This window comes from Pristiophorus japonicus, unplaced genomic scaffold, assembly GCF_044704955.1.
Source record: "Pristiophorus japonicus isolate sPriJap1 unplaced genomic scaffold, sPriJap1.hap1 HAP1_SCAFFOLD_343, whole genome shotgun sequence".
Taxonomy (NCBI): Eukaryota; Metazoa; Chordata; class Chondrichthyes; family Pristiophoridae; genus Pristiophorus; species Pristiophorus japonicus.
The window spans coordinates 283,538-299,859 of NW_027253248.1; the positions used below are offsets into that span (position 1 = coordinate 283,538).

Sequence of the window (16,322 nt, forward strand, 5' to 3'; positions counted from 1 at the left end):
GATACAAAATATTTGTTCAGAGTTTCTGCCGTCTCCCTGTTCCCCGTTACTAATTCCCCGGTCTCGTCCTCTAAAGGACCAACAATTACTTTAGCCATTCTTTTCCTTTTTATATACCTATAGAAACTCTTGCTATCTGTTTTTATATTTTGTGCTAGTTTACTTTCACAGTCTATCTTCCCTTTCTTACTCATTTTTTAGTTATTCTTTGCTGGTTTTTAAAAGCTTCCCAGTTTTCTGTTGTCCCACTAGATTTGGTCACTTTGTATGCCCTTGTTTTTAATGGATAACGGCCTTTATTTCTTTAGTTAGCCATGGATGGCTCTATTTTCTCTTGCACCTTTTCCTCCTCACTGGAATAGATTTTTCTTGAGAGTTGTGAAATATCTCCTTAAATGTACACCATTGTTCATCAACCGTCCTGCACTTTAATCTATTTTCCCAGTCCAAGTTACCCAACTCTGCCCTCATACCTTCATAGTCTCCTTTATTTAAGCTTAGTACGCTGGTTAGAGATCCAACTTTCTCACCCTGCATCTGAATTTGAAATTCAGTCATGCTCTGATCACTCATTCCGAGGAGATCCTTTACTAGGAGATTGTTTATTAATCCTGTCTCATTACACAGGACCAGATCTAAGATAGCCTGCCCCCTGGTTGGTTCCATTACATACTGCTCAAGGAACCTGTCCCTTATGCACTCCATGAACTCCTCCTCAAGGCTGCCCTGACCAATTTGATTTATCTAATCAATATGGAGATTAAAATCACCCATGTTTATTGTTGTTCCCTTTTTACAAGCCCCCACTATTTCCTGGTTTACGCTCCGACCAACAGAGATGCTACTGTTCGGGGGCCTATAGACTATGCCCACCAGTGACTTTTTCCCCTTATTGTTCCTTATCTCCACCCAAACTGTTTCAACATCCTTATCATTTGAGACAATATCGTTTCTTACTATTGCAGTGATTCCATCCTTTATCAATAGAGCTACCCCACCTCCTTTTCCTTCTGTCTGTCCTTCCGGATTGTCAAGTACCCCTGAATATTTAATTCCCAGTCCTGGTCACCTTGTAACCACGTCTCTGTAATGGCTATCAGATCATACCCATTTGTCTCAATTTGTTCCGTCAACATATCTATTGTGTTACAAATGCTACGTGCATTTAGACAAAGTGCCTTTAAGTTTGTTTTTTTACCCTTTTTTCCTGCTTGTTTCCTCTCTCCTTCAAACTCACTTTCTTTATTTTTGCTTTCTAATTCCAGCTTTGCTCCCCTCCCTGCTGAATCTATTGTCAGGTTCCCATCTTCCTGCCAAGCTAGTTTAAACCCTCCCCAACAACACTAGCAAACCCCCCCACCCTCCCACAAGGATATTGGTCCCGGCTCTGTTGAGGTGCAACCCATTCGGTTTGTACAGGTCCCACCTCCCCCAGAAGTGGTCCCAATGTGTCAGGAAGCTAAAGCCTTCCCTCTTGCACCATCTCTCCAGTCACGCATTCATCTGCTCTATCCTCCTATTTCTGTACTCGCTAGCTCGTGGCACCGGGAATAATGCGGAGATTACTACCTTTTGAGATCCTGCTTTTTAATCTCCCTGCTAGCTCCCTAAACTCTGCCTGCTGGAGAGGGGAGAAAGGGGAAACAGTGACTGTGGAATTGAACACAGCCAGAGTTAGCGCCTTAAGGGAAGGGGCAGATGGGAGGGAGGGGAACATGCGAGTATACAACTGAACTCAGCCAGAGTCAGCACCTTCAGGGGAGGGGAACCAGTGAGTCTCAAACTGAACCCAGCCAGAGTCAGCACCTTCAGGGAAGAGAGAGAGGGGAACCAGTGAATGTAGAACTGAACCCAGCATAATCTTAGAATAAGGGGCCGCCCATTTAAAATTGAGATGAAGAGAAATTTCTTCTCTGAGGGTTGTAAATCTGTGGAATTTGCTGCCTCAGAGAGCTGTGGAAGCTGGGACATTTGTATCAATTTAAGACAGAAATAGTCAGTTTCTTAAACGATAAGGGTTATGGGGATCGGGCGGGGAAGTGGACCTGAGTCCATGATCAGATCACGAATAATCGTATTAAATGGCGGAGCAGGCTCGAGGGGCCGTATGGCCTACTTCTGCTCCTATTTCTTATGTTAACCAGTGAGTGCAGAACTAAAACCAGCCAGAGTCAGCATCTTCAGGGGAGGGGAGGGGAACCAGTGAGTGCAGAACTGAACCCAGCCAGAGTCAGCCCCTTCAGGGGAGGGAGGGGAACCAGTGAGTGCAGAACTGAACCCAGCCAAAGTTAGCATCTTAAGGGGAGGAGAGAGGCAGCAGTTCAGAGAAGGTTCACGAGGTTGATTTCAGAGATGAGTGTGTGAACTTATGGGGAAATATTGAGGAGGTTGGGAGCAATATATTCGCATGGATAGACGATTGGTTAACTAACAGAAAACAGAGAGTCGAGATAAATGGTTCGTTCTTGGGTTGGCAACTAGTAACTAGAGGGGTGCCGCAGGGATCAGTATTGGGACCCCAACTATTTACAATCTATATTAACGACTTGGAAGAAGGGACTGATTGTAACGTAGCGAAATTTGCTGATGATACAAAGATGAGAGGAAAAGCAATGTGTGAGGAGGACACACAAAATCTGCAAAACGACATAGACAGGCTAAGTGCGTGAGCGAAAATTTGGCAGCTGGAGTATAATGTGGAAAGTGTGAGGTCATGCACTTTGGCAGAAAAAAATGAAAGAGCAAGTTATTATTTAAATGGAGAAAGATTGCAAAGTGCCGCAGTACAGCAGGACCTGGGGGTACTTGTGCATGAAATGCAGATACAGCAAGTGATCAGGAAGACCAATGGTATCTTGGCCTTTATTGCAAAGGGGATGGAGTATAAAAGCTGGGAAGTCTTGCTACAGCTATATAAGGTATTGATGAGGCCACACCTAGAATACTGCGTGCAGTTTTGATTTCCAATTTTACGAAAGGATATACTTGCTTTGGGGGCAGTTCAGAGAAGGTTCACAAGGTTGATTCCGGGGATGAGGGGGTTGACTTATGAGGAAAGGTTGAGTAGGTTGGGCCTCTACTCATTGGAATTCAGAAGAATGAGAGGTGACCTTATCGAAACATATAAGATTTATGAGGGGGCTTGACAAGGTGAATGCAGAGAGGATGTTTCTACTGATGGGGGAGACTAGAACTAGAGGGCATAATCTTAGAATAAGGGGCCGCCCATTTAAAACTGACGAGAAATTTCTTCTCTCAGAGGGTTGTAAATCTGTGGAATTTGCTGCCTCAGAGAGCTATGGAAGCCGGGCCATTGAATAAATTTAAGACAGAAATAGACAGTATCTTAACCGATAAGGGGTTATGGGGAGCGGGCGGGTAAGTAGAGCTGAGTCCATGCTCGAATCAGCCATGATCTTATTGAATGGCAGAGTAGGCTCGAGGGGCCGTATGGCCTACTCCTGTTCCTATTTCTTATGTTCTTATGTTCTCTGCCCACTCCTCATAACCCCTTATCCGCTTATCGTTTAGAAACTGAGTAATTGGGAGGAGGGTCCAGTGACCCTGCTGGAAAATGCACGTGTGAGGCCTCAGGTGAGGACAGTGGAATAGCCTGTCGACACTCACTGTTGAGGTTCACACAGGGAGATTGGGCACATAGATCACTACTGGAGAGAAACTGGTGAGTGTAGAACTGAACCCAGCCAGAGTCAGCACCTTCAGGGGAGGAGAGGGAGGGGAACCAGTGAGTGTAGAACTGAACCCAGCCAGTATTGCTGGTGAAAACTAGGAGTGGAGGAGAAACAGTCTAGAAATGTGCGATGGTTTTGGACTTCAGCACAGCAGGAGGGACAATGTGTGGGACAGGGATTTACAGCTTTGTAAGAACAAGAGAGGAAAGAATGTTCCATGGAAACTCGGGGGCCAAGTTTCGACCGACCCGTAGAATGGCGCACCTCCGAGAGGTCCGTCGACTTTCGCGAAGGAAAAGCGCATCTAATACTTACCTCGGGATTCTCCACGATGATCAGGCCTGCTTTGGACTGGGTGCAGCGCAGCAGAAGCAGTGGGGGGCGGAGCTACAGCCCTTCGCCGAAAAAAGTGCCGGCAGCTGCGCCCATGCGCAGTGGAGTCTGTGCACATGCGCAGTCGTTCCTGGCCCTCCCAGCGCATCGTGGCTCCGGGTGACCCTATCCCTGGCCAAGTGGCCTGCCTGTCTCACCGCCCCTCGCCTCGCTGCTGCCTAAACCCGGGCCTCGCCTCACCTTCCCTCGCCTCACCATCCCTCTTCCCGCCGCTGCCCAACCTCGCGCCTCGCCTCACCACCCCTCGCTGCTGCCCAACCTTGGGCCTCACCTCGCCACCACTGCTCTTACCTCAAGGCCTCCTCGCCGACCTGCCTAAATACCTCCTCCACGATGGGGCCGCCCGACCACCTCCTCGACGGCGGGGCACATCCGAGCTCTTCCCCTTGAAAATGTAATCAGGCAGGCAGGCAGGCAGGGCTGAGTGTGGGCCGTGTGCTGCTGGAGGGCTCCCGGTGCTCCCCAACGCATAGGTGCTGCAGTAGGTGAGGTAGGAACTTATAATCTTTTATTTATTGATTTTTTTTTTTTTTTTTTTGATTGATTTATTGATCATTTATTATTGATGATGGTTCTTTATTTTTAAAAGTGAAATGTTTAATGCTTTGGAAAATCCTCTAACTTCCCTCTAACTTCACTTCCCTCTCCCCTTAACTCTGGCTACCTGCACCTGATTGCTAAAGTGTCCGCAAGGTTTTTCTGAGCATATCAAAGTGGACATTGACTCAGGCCTAAGTTAGTTTGGAGTAACTTTGCGCTGTCTAAACTTACTTAAATGGCCAAAACAGGCGTAAGTGGCTGGTAACGCCCTCTTTTGGAAAAAAAAACTGAACCAAAAAGAAACTGAACTAAAAAAAAACTGAACTAACCGACTGAAACTGGAGCAAACTAAATGGGGAGAATTGCGATTTCTAGGATACTCAAAAAAAAAACTCGTTGTTCCAAAAAAATAGGAGCAACTCCTGTCGAAACTTGGTCCCTAGATTGTCTATTCTGAATTTCTGTCTTGTACTGACATCGATGAGTTTTATTATCTCCTTTTACAGAATATTGGAAGGGGAGATTTTCAGACAGGAAGCACAAACCAAACATCACATCAAGATCTGACGGAGTCAATCGATTCTTCAGGACCTGAATATCATTGGCCTTTGAAAGTGGAAGGCGAAATGTTTGCCTGTTCTGCCTGTGGGAAAAGATTTCAAATGTCAGCTTGACTGGAAAGGCACAGAGACACACACACACCCGAGTGAGTGTTCCACTGCCTGTGGAAAGAGCTTTAACCAGTTACACAGCCTGAAAAAACATAGCACCATTCACCGCGCGGAGAAACGGTAAATGTGTTTTGTACGTGGACGAGGCTTCAACCCATCGTCCAACCATGGAGAGTCACAAGGACACCCGCACCATGGAGAAACGGTGGAAATGTGGTGACTGTGGGAAGGTATTCAGATCACCATCAGAGCTGGAAATTCATCGACGCAATCACACTGGGGAGAGGCCGTTGACCTGCCCCGTGTGTAGGAAGGGATTCACTCAGTCATCTGACCTGCTGACACACCAGCGAGTTCACACCGGGGAGAGGCCGTTCACCTGCTCTGAGTGTGGGAAGGGATTCACTCAGTCATCCGACCTGCTGAGACACCAGCGAGTTCACACTGGGGAGAGGCCGTTCACCTGCTCTGAGTGTGGGAAGGGATTCACTCAGTCATCCGACCTTGTAGTTCACCAGCGAGTTCACACTGGGAAGAGGCCATTCACCTGCTCCGTGTGTGGGCAGGGATTCACACGGTCATCCAAACTTGTAGCTCACCAGCGAGTTCACACTGGGGAGAGGCCATTCACCTGCTCTGAGTGTGGGAAGGGATTCACTCAGTCATCCAACCTGCTGATACACCAGCGAGTTCACACTGGGGAGAGGCCGTTCACCTGCTCTGAGTGTGGAAAGAGAGTCACTCAGTCATCCCACCTTGTAGCTCACCAACGAGTTCACACTGGGGAGAGGCCATTCACCTGCTCTGAATGTGGGAAGGGATTCACTACATCATCCACCCTGCTGAGACACCAGCGAGTTCACACCGGGGAGAGGCCATTCACCTGCTCTGAGTGTGGGAAGCGATTCACTCGGTCATCCCACCTGCTGAGACACCAGCGAGTTCACACTGGGGAGAGGCCGTTCACCTGCTCTGAGTGTGGGAAGGGATTCAATCAGTCATCCAACCTGCTGATACACCAGCGAGTTCACATTAGGGAGAGGCCGTTCACCTGCTCTGAGTGTGGGAAGGGATTCACTTCTTCATCCGACCTGGTGAAACACCAGCGAGTTCACACTGGGGAGAGGCCGTTCACCTGCTCTGAGTGTGGGAAGGGATTCACTCGGTCATCCACCCTGCTGACACACCAGCGAGTTCACACTGGGGAGAGGCCATTCACCTGCTCTGAGTGTGGGAAGCGATTCACTCGGTCATCCACCCTGCTGACACACCAGCGAGTTCACAAGTGACAGCAGGAGTTGGAATCTGCTGTTATTGCTGCTGTTAATCCCATCCCGACTGAACCACGTTCATTCTGACAGTTGGGGTTTGTTTCTGCTGATAATAACCCTATAACTGGGCTGGACTTTAATATTCTGGATATATTGCTGATTGTGTTCTCGGGGCTGCAGTGTCCATTTAAGAAACGCTGTGTGTTATCTTTCCCCTTAATTCAGCGACTCTCAACAGAAATTCAGTTTGCAATAAAATTATGAACTTTTACTTTAATCCTAAGTTGATTTTTGGTACAAAATCTATAATAGTGTGTGAAAGTTTCCACTGAATAAAATCTCCAATTAGAAAGAGCTTGCTGACAATTCTTACTGACTTGCACATTACACACAGTGGCCCCTCCATTATCCACCAGAAAGAAGGGGAATGGGAATTGTTGGGGAATCCTTGTCCCCAAATGTTGCCCCTCCCGTCTGGTGTAGCAATCCCCTTGGCACGGGAATGGAGACAAGTCCAGACCAAAACTGTGCGCAGTACTCCAGGTGTGGTCTTACCAACGCCCTGTACAATTGTAGCAAGACTTCCCTACTTTTATACTCCATCCCCCTTGAAATAAAGGCCAGCATTCCATTTGCCTTCTGATTACTTGCTTTACCTGCATGCTAATCTTTTGGTTTCATGTACAAGAACCCCTCGATCCCTCTGCACGACAGCATTTTGTAATTGTATCCATTTAAATAATAATTTGCTTTTTTATTTTTCCTACCAAAGGGGATAACCTGACATTTTACCACATTATAGTCCATCTGCCAGATTTTTGCCCGCTCATTGAGCCTATCTATATCCCTTTGTAGATTCTTTGCGTCCTCCTCACAACAACCTATCTTTGTATCATCAGAAAATTTGGCTATGTTACACTCGGTCCCTTCATCCAAGTCATTAATATAAATTGTAAGTTGTTGAAGCCCCAGCACTGATCCCTGCGGCACCCCACTAGTTACAGTTTGTCAACCGAAAAATGACCCATTTATGCTGACTCTGTTTTCTGTTAGGTAGCCAATCCTCTATCCATTCTGATATATTGCCCCCAACCCCTTGAGCTCTTACCTTGTGCAGTAACCTTTTGTGTGACACCTTCTCAAATGTTTTCTGGAAATGCAAATATACAACATCAACTGGTTCTCCTTTATCCACTCTGCTTGTTACATCTTCAAACAACTCCAGCAAATTTGTCAAAACATGATTTCCCTTTCATAAAACCATGCTGACTGCCTGACTGCAGTATGATTTTCTAAATGTCCTGCTACTACTTCCTTAATGCTGGACTCCAGTATTTTCCTACTGAGATGGTAGGCTAACTGGTCTATGGTTTCCTGCTCTGTGCCTCCCTCCTGACTTGAATAGGGGTGTTACATTTGCAGTTTTCCAGTCCGCTGGGACTTCTCCAGAACTCAGGGAATTTTGATAGATTACAACCAGTGCATCCACTATCTCTGCAGCCACTTCTTTTAAGACCCTAGGATGCATGCTATCAGGTCCAGGGGACTTGTCCACCTTTAGTCCCATTTGTTTGCTGAGTACTTTATCTCTCGTGATAGTGACTGTTTTAAGTCCCCCCTCACACCTCACCACCGCAATAACTCCTTGATTATCAACTGTTGGGATGTTTTTAGTGTCCTCTAACGTGAAGAACAATACAAAATATTTGTTCAAAATCTCTGCCATTTTCGTGTTTCCCGTTATTAATTCTCCAGTCTCATCCTCTAAGGGACCAACATTTACTTTAGCCGCTTGTTTCCATTTTATATACCTGTAGAAGCTCTTGCTGTCTGTTTTTAAATTTCTTGCTAGTTTGCTCTCATATGCTATCTTCTCTGTCTTTATCATTTTTTTAGTCGTCCTTTGCTGGTTTCTAAAAATTTCCCAATCTTCTGGCCTTCCACTGTGCTTCGCAACATTATATCAGACAGGAGGGGATTGGTGACATGGAATCACAGCAGTTTACAACACAGAACGAGGCCATTCGGCCCATCATCTCTGTGCAGCCAAAAAAGAGCTATCCAGCCTAATCCCACTTTCCAGTTCTTGGTCCGTAGCCCTGTAGGTTAACTCACTGCCAGTGCATATTCAAGTACTTTTGTAAATGCGATGAGGGTTTCTGCCTCTGCTGCTCTTTCAGGCAGTAAGTTCCAGACTCCCATCTCCCTCTGGAGGTTATGCTCGAACTGTGTAAAACACTAGTTAGGACACAGCTGGAGTACTCACACAGTTCTGGTCATTACATCACCCTATTGGGCCAGTCCGGGCTAACCCCATTGGGCCAGCACAGAAGGCCCAGTATCCAGCAGAGAAAATAAGCAGCTCATTGATTTTATTCTCATCTGCGCACAGTGGGTGCAGAACTGAACCCAACCTTATAAACTGGAAATGCATCGTCGCAGTCACACCGGGGAGAGGCCATTCACCTGCTCTATATGTGGGAAGGGATTCACTCGGTCATCCCACCTGCTGAGATACCAACGAGTTCACAAGTGACTGCAGGAGTTGGATTCTACTGTAATTGCTGTTAATCGCATCCTGACTGAATCGTGTTCATTCTGTCAGTTGGGGGTTGTTTCTGCTGATGTTAATAACCCCTATAACTCGGCTGGAGTTTAATAGTTTGATATTTCAAATAACAAAGTGTGTCAATATTTGATGTCTCCACTATAAGAGACTGATTTATGTTCTGTTACCAACTGCACCATTTTGGGCCTTTTCTCCTTTTTAACTCTAGATTATTTCAGTTCTCATATCTTCGGTTACTCTCTGGGACAAGTCCCAGTTCCCCATACCTTCCAGAGTGCCTCTCCTAGCCTTGGTATCCAGGGAAGGTGTTGGTAACACGCCCAGGATCACTAAACACAAAACCCAGTCTGTTACTCACTTTCAGATACTGGACTTAGCGTGTGCCCCACAGCATCTCTCTCACCTTCGCTGTGTGATTGGAGCATCACAACTGCAAACCTGGTTTCAATTTGTATTTGAATCCACTCAGCAAATGTATTTTTAAATATATGTACATAAAAACTGATCACATCAAATAATTGGCGATGGTTTACAGTCAACAAGATGAATAAGTAAACACATCACGGCCCAATAAACCAGCTTTATATTCACAGGAGAAAGTCTGTTATCTAACTCCTCGAACGTCAGTTGCTGAGTTGAGCGACTGAATCACTTTCCATGTACACCATCCATTCCCACTGTCCCCACATTTACAGTGTTGAGTCAGGTGGGTGCACGAGTCTCACAGGCTGAACGATTGATTGAAGCTGTATCCACATACACACAACGTGTCCTGTTTCTCCCCGCTGTGATTGGTGTTTTTACAAAGGCTGATGAGAAGGTGATCCTGATCAATCCGGGAATCTGTCGAATCTTGACGTGATGTTTGGATTGAGTTTCCCAGCTGCAGATCTTTCCCTTCTAATACCCTGCAAATAAATGGTGGTTACAAACATTGTTACTTTAAATACAGGATAGAAATTCAGAACAGACAATTCTAGATTCGACAGAACATTCTGTCCCCTCCTGTCCCTCCTTATTCTAGACACTCTCCCTCCATCCTCACTGTCTAAAATCAACATTCCTTTCAGCATCTGAGATTTTTTATCTCCAGAAAATGCTGAATCTGGCTGAGTGCAATTCCACAGACATTAGTTAACCTCGAGTGCCTCACCGTCAGGTGACTCAATGAGTGCCAGCAGGATTTCCACTGTGATAGGCATCACAGCCTCAAATCCTGTCCTCAAATGACATCCACACACTTCCCAGTTGAGGTCACTGGATCGGTTCGAAGAGCAGGGACACTGGCTGATTTTTACTCATATTTAGCCCAGTGATACTGAGGACAATTATAACCCTTGAACTGCTACCTTGGCTGAGATCAACTAACAGCCCAGATCAAGGAACGAACTTGGGAACTTCCCAGTCAGTACTGCAGAGTGTTCTAAAATTTGGGGGGTTGAGGGAGGGTCAGAACAGAATATTTTGAAACAAATTTTACTCCACCTTTAACCGAAATCTTCATCACTGGAACATCAAAAACAGTGAGACATTTTAGAAAGGCTCAAGTCACTGAAATAAACAGCTTTACAATCACTGCACAGTACAGAAGGGAGCAACTGCTAATGGGAGCTCTGTTAGTGAAGTCCTCCGACACCCCAAGATAAACTGGACTGTCCCTTTAACTATAAATAGGCAGAGAAAGGGGAGTCCCTGCCCCTTTAAATATCTGCCCCATTCCCCCAGGCAGTGGGAGGAGGAACAGCGCGCAGTCTCTTTATATCCTGACCCAGCAAGCACCGCCGGATAGGCTGCCGCAGGGTCCAAAAGTCCACAGAAAATTTCTACATCGGGTGTAGCAGAACAACTGAAAAGCGCGCACACAGAGCCTTTGATATATATATATATATATGTTTGTGTGTGTGTAAACAAAACACATCATTCTTAAAGTTTGCTAGTCAATACCACAGATAAATTATTATCTTCAGCAATTATTTTCCAGCAGTTTATTTCCATTTTCTTCACAATGTAATTGCAGACTGTTTAATACCTTAACCATTTATTGATAACCCATTGTCTTGTGTGCTCTTGTTTAGAAAGTGATGTTACACTGACCATTCTGTTACCAAGGTGACCATGTCTGTCCGCAGTATTCAGTGGGAAAGGGGACTAAATCACACTGGGGATAATGAGCAGCCCTCCACCAGTCTCGGAGCTTTATTGTCCAGTGATCACCTCACCATCACACAGAAGCTCCTGAGATTTACCCTCGTGTAATAATTGGTGCCAGTGATGGCAACAGTGAAACTGTACCTATACCTGCCGTGAGGTAAATAAATATCTCATTCTCTCACTGGTTATGTCCTTCGTTTGGAAAGGAATGAAACACTTGCAACTATCCAGTGAAATTTGCTCTGTTTCTGTCTCCAGTCTTCTATTTTCTGACTGTTACTTTCACTGTTTCCTCCTCAACCTCTTCCAATATTTGTGGATGTTGTTTAGTGCCGCAATAACTAAGACATGGTTGAGGTTCAGTAAACTGAGATAGGGTCTAGTGCAGTATAAACAGAGACAGGGTCTAGTGTAGTATAAACAGAGACAGGGTCTCGTGTAATATAAACAGAGACAGGGTCTCGTGTAATATAAACAGAGACAGGGTCTCGTGTAATATAAACAGAGACAGGGTCTAGTGTAATATAAACAGAGGCAGGGTCTAGTGTAATATAAACAGAGACAGGGTCTAGTGTAATATAAACAGAGACAGGGTCTAGTGTAATATAAAGAGACAGGGTCTAGTGTAATTTAAACAGAGACAGGGTCTAGTGTAATATAAACAGAGACAGTCTCGTGTAATATAAACAGAGACAGGGTCTCATGTAATATAAACAGAGACAAGGTCTCGTGTAATTTAAACAGAGACAGGGTCTCGTGTAATTTAAACAGAGACAGTGTCTTAGTGTAATTTAAACAGAGACAGTGTCTTAGTGTAATTTAAACAGAGACAGGGTCTAGTGTAATATAAAGAGAGACAGGGTCTAGTGTAATATAAAGAGAGACAGGGTCTAGTGTAATTTAAACAGAGACAGGGTCTCGTGTAATTTAAACAGAGACAGGGTCTAGTATAATATAAACAGAGACAGGGTATAGTGTAATATAAACAGAGACAGGGTCTAGTGTAATATAAACAGAGACAGTCTCGTGTAATATAAACAGAGACAGGGTCTCGTGTAACAGAAACAGAGACAGGGTCTAGTGTAATATAAACAGAGACAGGGTATAGTGCATTAATAACTGAAACAAGGCCTTGTTTTACACTAGAAACAAGTCTTTAAAAATCTAAAGTTTTTTTGCAATAATAACTGAAAGAGGTGATAGTGTCACATTAACAAAAGCCGGGTCTACTTAACAATATCAGAAACATACTCTATTGAATACAACAGAGATAAGATCTATAGTTATAATAATAGAGGTGTGCACTAGAACTGGAATAACAGTGACAGGTTATTTTCCAATCATAGCACAGGCCGGGTCTAGTGTAACAATTCCAGAGACACGGGCCCATACAATAAGAATGGAGACAGGGTCCAGAGTAATAACAGCAAATGCATGGCCCACTGTGAGAGTAACAAAGACAGTGTTTGATCCAATAATAACAGAGGCAGACTCGAGTGTTATACTGAATACAATGCTGGATCTAGTGTGGTGGTCACACAGCCAGTATCTAGTGCAACAAAACAAAGATTGGGTCTCATCTAATAGTGTGTGCAAGTCAGGGCCTATTGCTATAATCTTATTCACCCATCACCCCTGTGCTCACTGACCTACATTGGCTCCCAGTTAAGCAACGCCTCAATTTAAAAATTCTCATCCTTGGTTTCAAAACTCTCCATGGCCTCGCCCCTCCCTATCTCTGTAATCTCCTCCAGCCCCACAACCTTCTGAGTTCCCTGCGCTCCTCCAAATCTGTCCTCTTGCACATCCCCGATTTTAATCACTCCACCATTGGCGGCCGTGCCTTCAGCTGCTGAAGCTCTCAGCTCTGGAATTCCCCAAAACCTCCACCTCCTCTTTCAAGGTTCTTTTTAAAATATACCTCTTTGATCAACCTTTTGGGAATCTGTCCTGATATCTTTCTCTGTGGCTCTGTGTCAAAAATGTTTCTTTATTGATATCGATCTTGTTAAGTGCCGTGAGAAGTTTCACTGAGTTAAAGGCGCTATATTAATGTAAGTTTTGGTTGTTTTGTTGTTGTAGTAAATGCTTTGCCGAATGTCTAACAACAGAGTGAAGGCCCACTGCAGTATGAATGGGTGGGGTTAGTGTAATAACACAGACACAGTCTAGTGTAATGGGAACAGAACATGTCAGCCTTGGCTCAGTGGTAGCACTCTCGGCCCCGAGTCAGGGGGTCGGGGTTCAATTCCCAATCCAGAGACCCGAGCACATAATCTTGGCTGAGATTCCAGGTGCCAGTACAGAGGGAGTGCTGCACGGTCAGAGGTGTCGTCTTTCAGATCAGACATTAAACCGATGTCCCGTTTAGTCCCTAAGTTGGACATAAACGATCCCACGGCCACAATTCTGAGGAAGAACAGGTGGAGTTCTCCCCCGGTGTCCTGCACAATGTGTATCCCCCAACTAACATCACTGAGAACAGATTATCTGGTCATCATTACATTGCTGTTTGTGGGATCTGGCTGTGCACAAACTGGCTGCTGCATTTCCTCCATTACAACTCCTCCTTCACCCCTACTTTCCTACTCTCCAACCCCCCACCCTAACTCCTCTCCAACGCTCCGCCCCCTCCCACCCTAACTTCTCTTCCATCCCTACTCTCCAACCCCTCCTCATCTTCCATTCACTTCAACTGAAAAGAAATAGACAGGTAGTCCCAGTGAGGATTTGAAACATATTTATAACAGATTCTAGATGTTCTTAGGGTCCCGATCTTTCTCTGTCACTCAAGGAGTTAGATAACAGACTTTCTGGAAGGTATGGGGAGCTGGGATTTCTCTGAATAACCGAAGGTATGAGAATTGAACTAATCTAGAGTCAGAAAGGAGAAAAGGCTAAAAAATAGTGGTATAGTATTAGGCCGTCCCTCATATCGAGGATGTCCCACTTCCTCACCAAAAAGGGATGTTCACAGGTGTTTCAATGAGGGACCTGACATTCGAGGTCCCGAACTACATACTAAAGGGTGGAAGATGCCTGTGCATGGATTCTTTCAACGTCGGGTGGCTGTTGCACACGGGCTTGACAGAGCTAGGTTTTGATCCAATGGCAAGGGTTAACCAAGGTGACTGGAGACCAAGCTCTGCTGCACGGACCTAGTGTGCACGCATGCTCCTACTATCCACGGTTCGCAGTGTGGGCTGGCCAATGCTGCCCCTGGGCCCTCGCCTCTCCTGGGCCCTGATCAAAAATGGAGCAGTCAGAAACAGTACATCAATTAGTCTCCTCTTATCTTGGAGACATCAAATATCGACACTGTTATTTGAAATATCAAAATATTAAACTCCAGTCGAGTTGAAGGATTAGTAACATCAGCAGAAACAAACAGTTCAGAAGGATTTGAATAACAGCAGCAATAACAGCAGAATCCAAACTCTGGAATCACTTGTGAACTCGCTGGTGTCTCAGCAGGTGGGATGACCGAGTGAATCCCTTCCCACACACAGAGCAGGTGAACGGCCTCTCTTCAGTGTGAACTCGCTGGTGTTTCAGCAGGTTGGATGAGGTAGTGAATCCCTTCCCACACACAGAGCAGGTGAACGGTCTCTCCCCAGTGTGAACTCGCTGGTGTGTCAACAGGTTGGTCGACTGAGTGAATCCCTTTCCACACTTGGAGCAGGTGAACGGCCTCTCCCCAGTGTGAACTTGCTGATGTGACAGCAGGTTGGATGACTGAGTGAATCTCTTCCCACATTTCGAGCAGGTGAACGGTCTCTCCCCGGTGTGACTGCGCCGATGAGATTCCAGGTGGGACGGGAAACTGAATCCCTTCCCACAGTCCCCACATTCCCACAGTTTCTCCATGGTGTGGGTGTTCTCGCGTCTCCAGGTTGGACGATCAGTTGAAGCTTCCTCCACACAGACAACACGTTTACAGTTTCTCCGCGCTGTGAAAGGTGCGATGTTTTTTCAGACTGTGTGACTGGTTAAAGCTCTTTTCACAGTCAGTTCACTAGAACACTCTCACTCGGGTGTGTGTGTCTTGGTGCTTTTCCAGTCACAATGATGTTTGAAATCTATTCCCACTGACAGAATTGGCAAACATTTCTCCTTCCACAGTCAAAGGCCAATGATATTCAGGTCCTGAGAAATCGAATGATTCCATTAGATGTTGATGTGATGTTTGGTTTCAGTATCCGTCTGCAAATCCTGCCCTTGTAATACCCTGGAAAAGAAGTTTACAAAAATCATTACTGCAAGTACAGGACAGAAATTCAGAACAGACAATTCTAGATTCCATGCAACATTCTTTCCTCTCTTGTTCCTCCAAAGCTGCAAATCCCCATCTCATACACGCTCCGTCCTCCCGGTCCTGAAATTCAAACACATCGCAGGTCTGAAGACAGCTTGTCCTCCGCTCCCAGATTTCACCACCAACTCTGTCTGGGTTCAGTTCTATACTCACTGGTTCCCCTCCCTCTCCTCCCCTGAAGGTGCTGACTCTGGCTGGGTTCAGTTCTACACTCACTGGTTCCCCTCCCTCTCCTCCCCTGAAGGTGCTGACTCTGGCTGGGTTCAGTTCTACACTCACTGGTTCCCCTCCCTCTCCTCCCCTGAAGGTGCTGACTCTGACTGGGTTCAGTTCTACACTCACTGGTTCCCCTCCACTGAAGGTGCTGACTCTGGCTGGGTTCAGTTCTACACTCACTGGTTCCCCTCCACTGAAGGTGCTGACTCTGGCTGGGTTAAGTTCTACACTCACTGGTTCCCCTCCACTGAAGGTGCTGACTCTGGCTGGGTTCAGTTCTACATTCACTGGTTCCCCTCTCCCTCCCTCCCCTCAAGGTGCTGACTCTGGCTGGGTTCAGTTCTACACTCACTGGTTCCCCTCTCTCTCCCTCCCCTGAAGGTGCTGACTCCGGCTGGGTTCAGTTCTACATTCACTGGTTCCCCTCTCCTTCCCTCCCCTGGAGTGTATTAGGGATGGTTTTCTAAACCAATATGTCGAGGAACCAACTAGAGGACTGGCCAT

General features: G+C 45.9%; 3 protein-coding genes across 3 annotated transcripts in view; 1 reads left to right on the forward strand and 2 right to left on the reverse strand.

Moving 5' to 3' along the window:
• Positions 1 to 16,322, reverse strand: part of LOC139250064 (zinc finger protein 239-like) — a 307,496-nt gene that overhangs the window by 70,432 nt on the left and 220,742 nt on the right. The gene's annotated exons all lie outside the window — the stretch shown is intronic.
• LOC139250071 (zinc finger protein 256-like) lies at positions 5,247 to 6,841 on the forward strand. Its single transcript, XM_070872649.1, has one exon. The coding sequence runs from the start codon at positions 5,464 to 5,466 to the stop codon at positions 6,583 to 6,585; it is 1,122 nt and encodes a 373-aa protein (XP_070728750.1). The 5' UTR covers positions 5,247 to 5,463; the 3' UTR covers positions 6,586 to 6,841.
• The window catches only part of LOC139250068 (zinc finger protein 850-like), a 96,845-nt gene continuing 94,538 nt past the window's right edge, over positions 14,016 to 16,322 (reverse strand). Inside the window, exon 4 of the mRNA XM_070872648.1 lies at positions 14,016 to 15,166. Within this exon, the coding sequence (XP_070728749.1) occupies positions 14,732 to 15,166 (435 nt within the window). The 3' untranslated portion in view covers positions 14,016 to 14,731. The remainder of the gene's footprint in view (positions 15,167 to 16,322) is intronic.

Coding starts and splice junctions, on each gene's coding strand:
- LOC139250071 (XM_070872649.1), top strand. CDS start 5,464: ATGGAGAGTCACAAGGACACCCGCACCATGGAGAAACGGTGGAAATGT.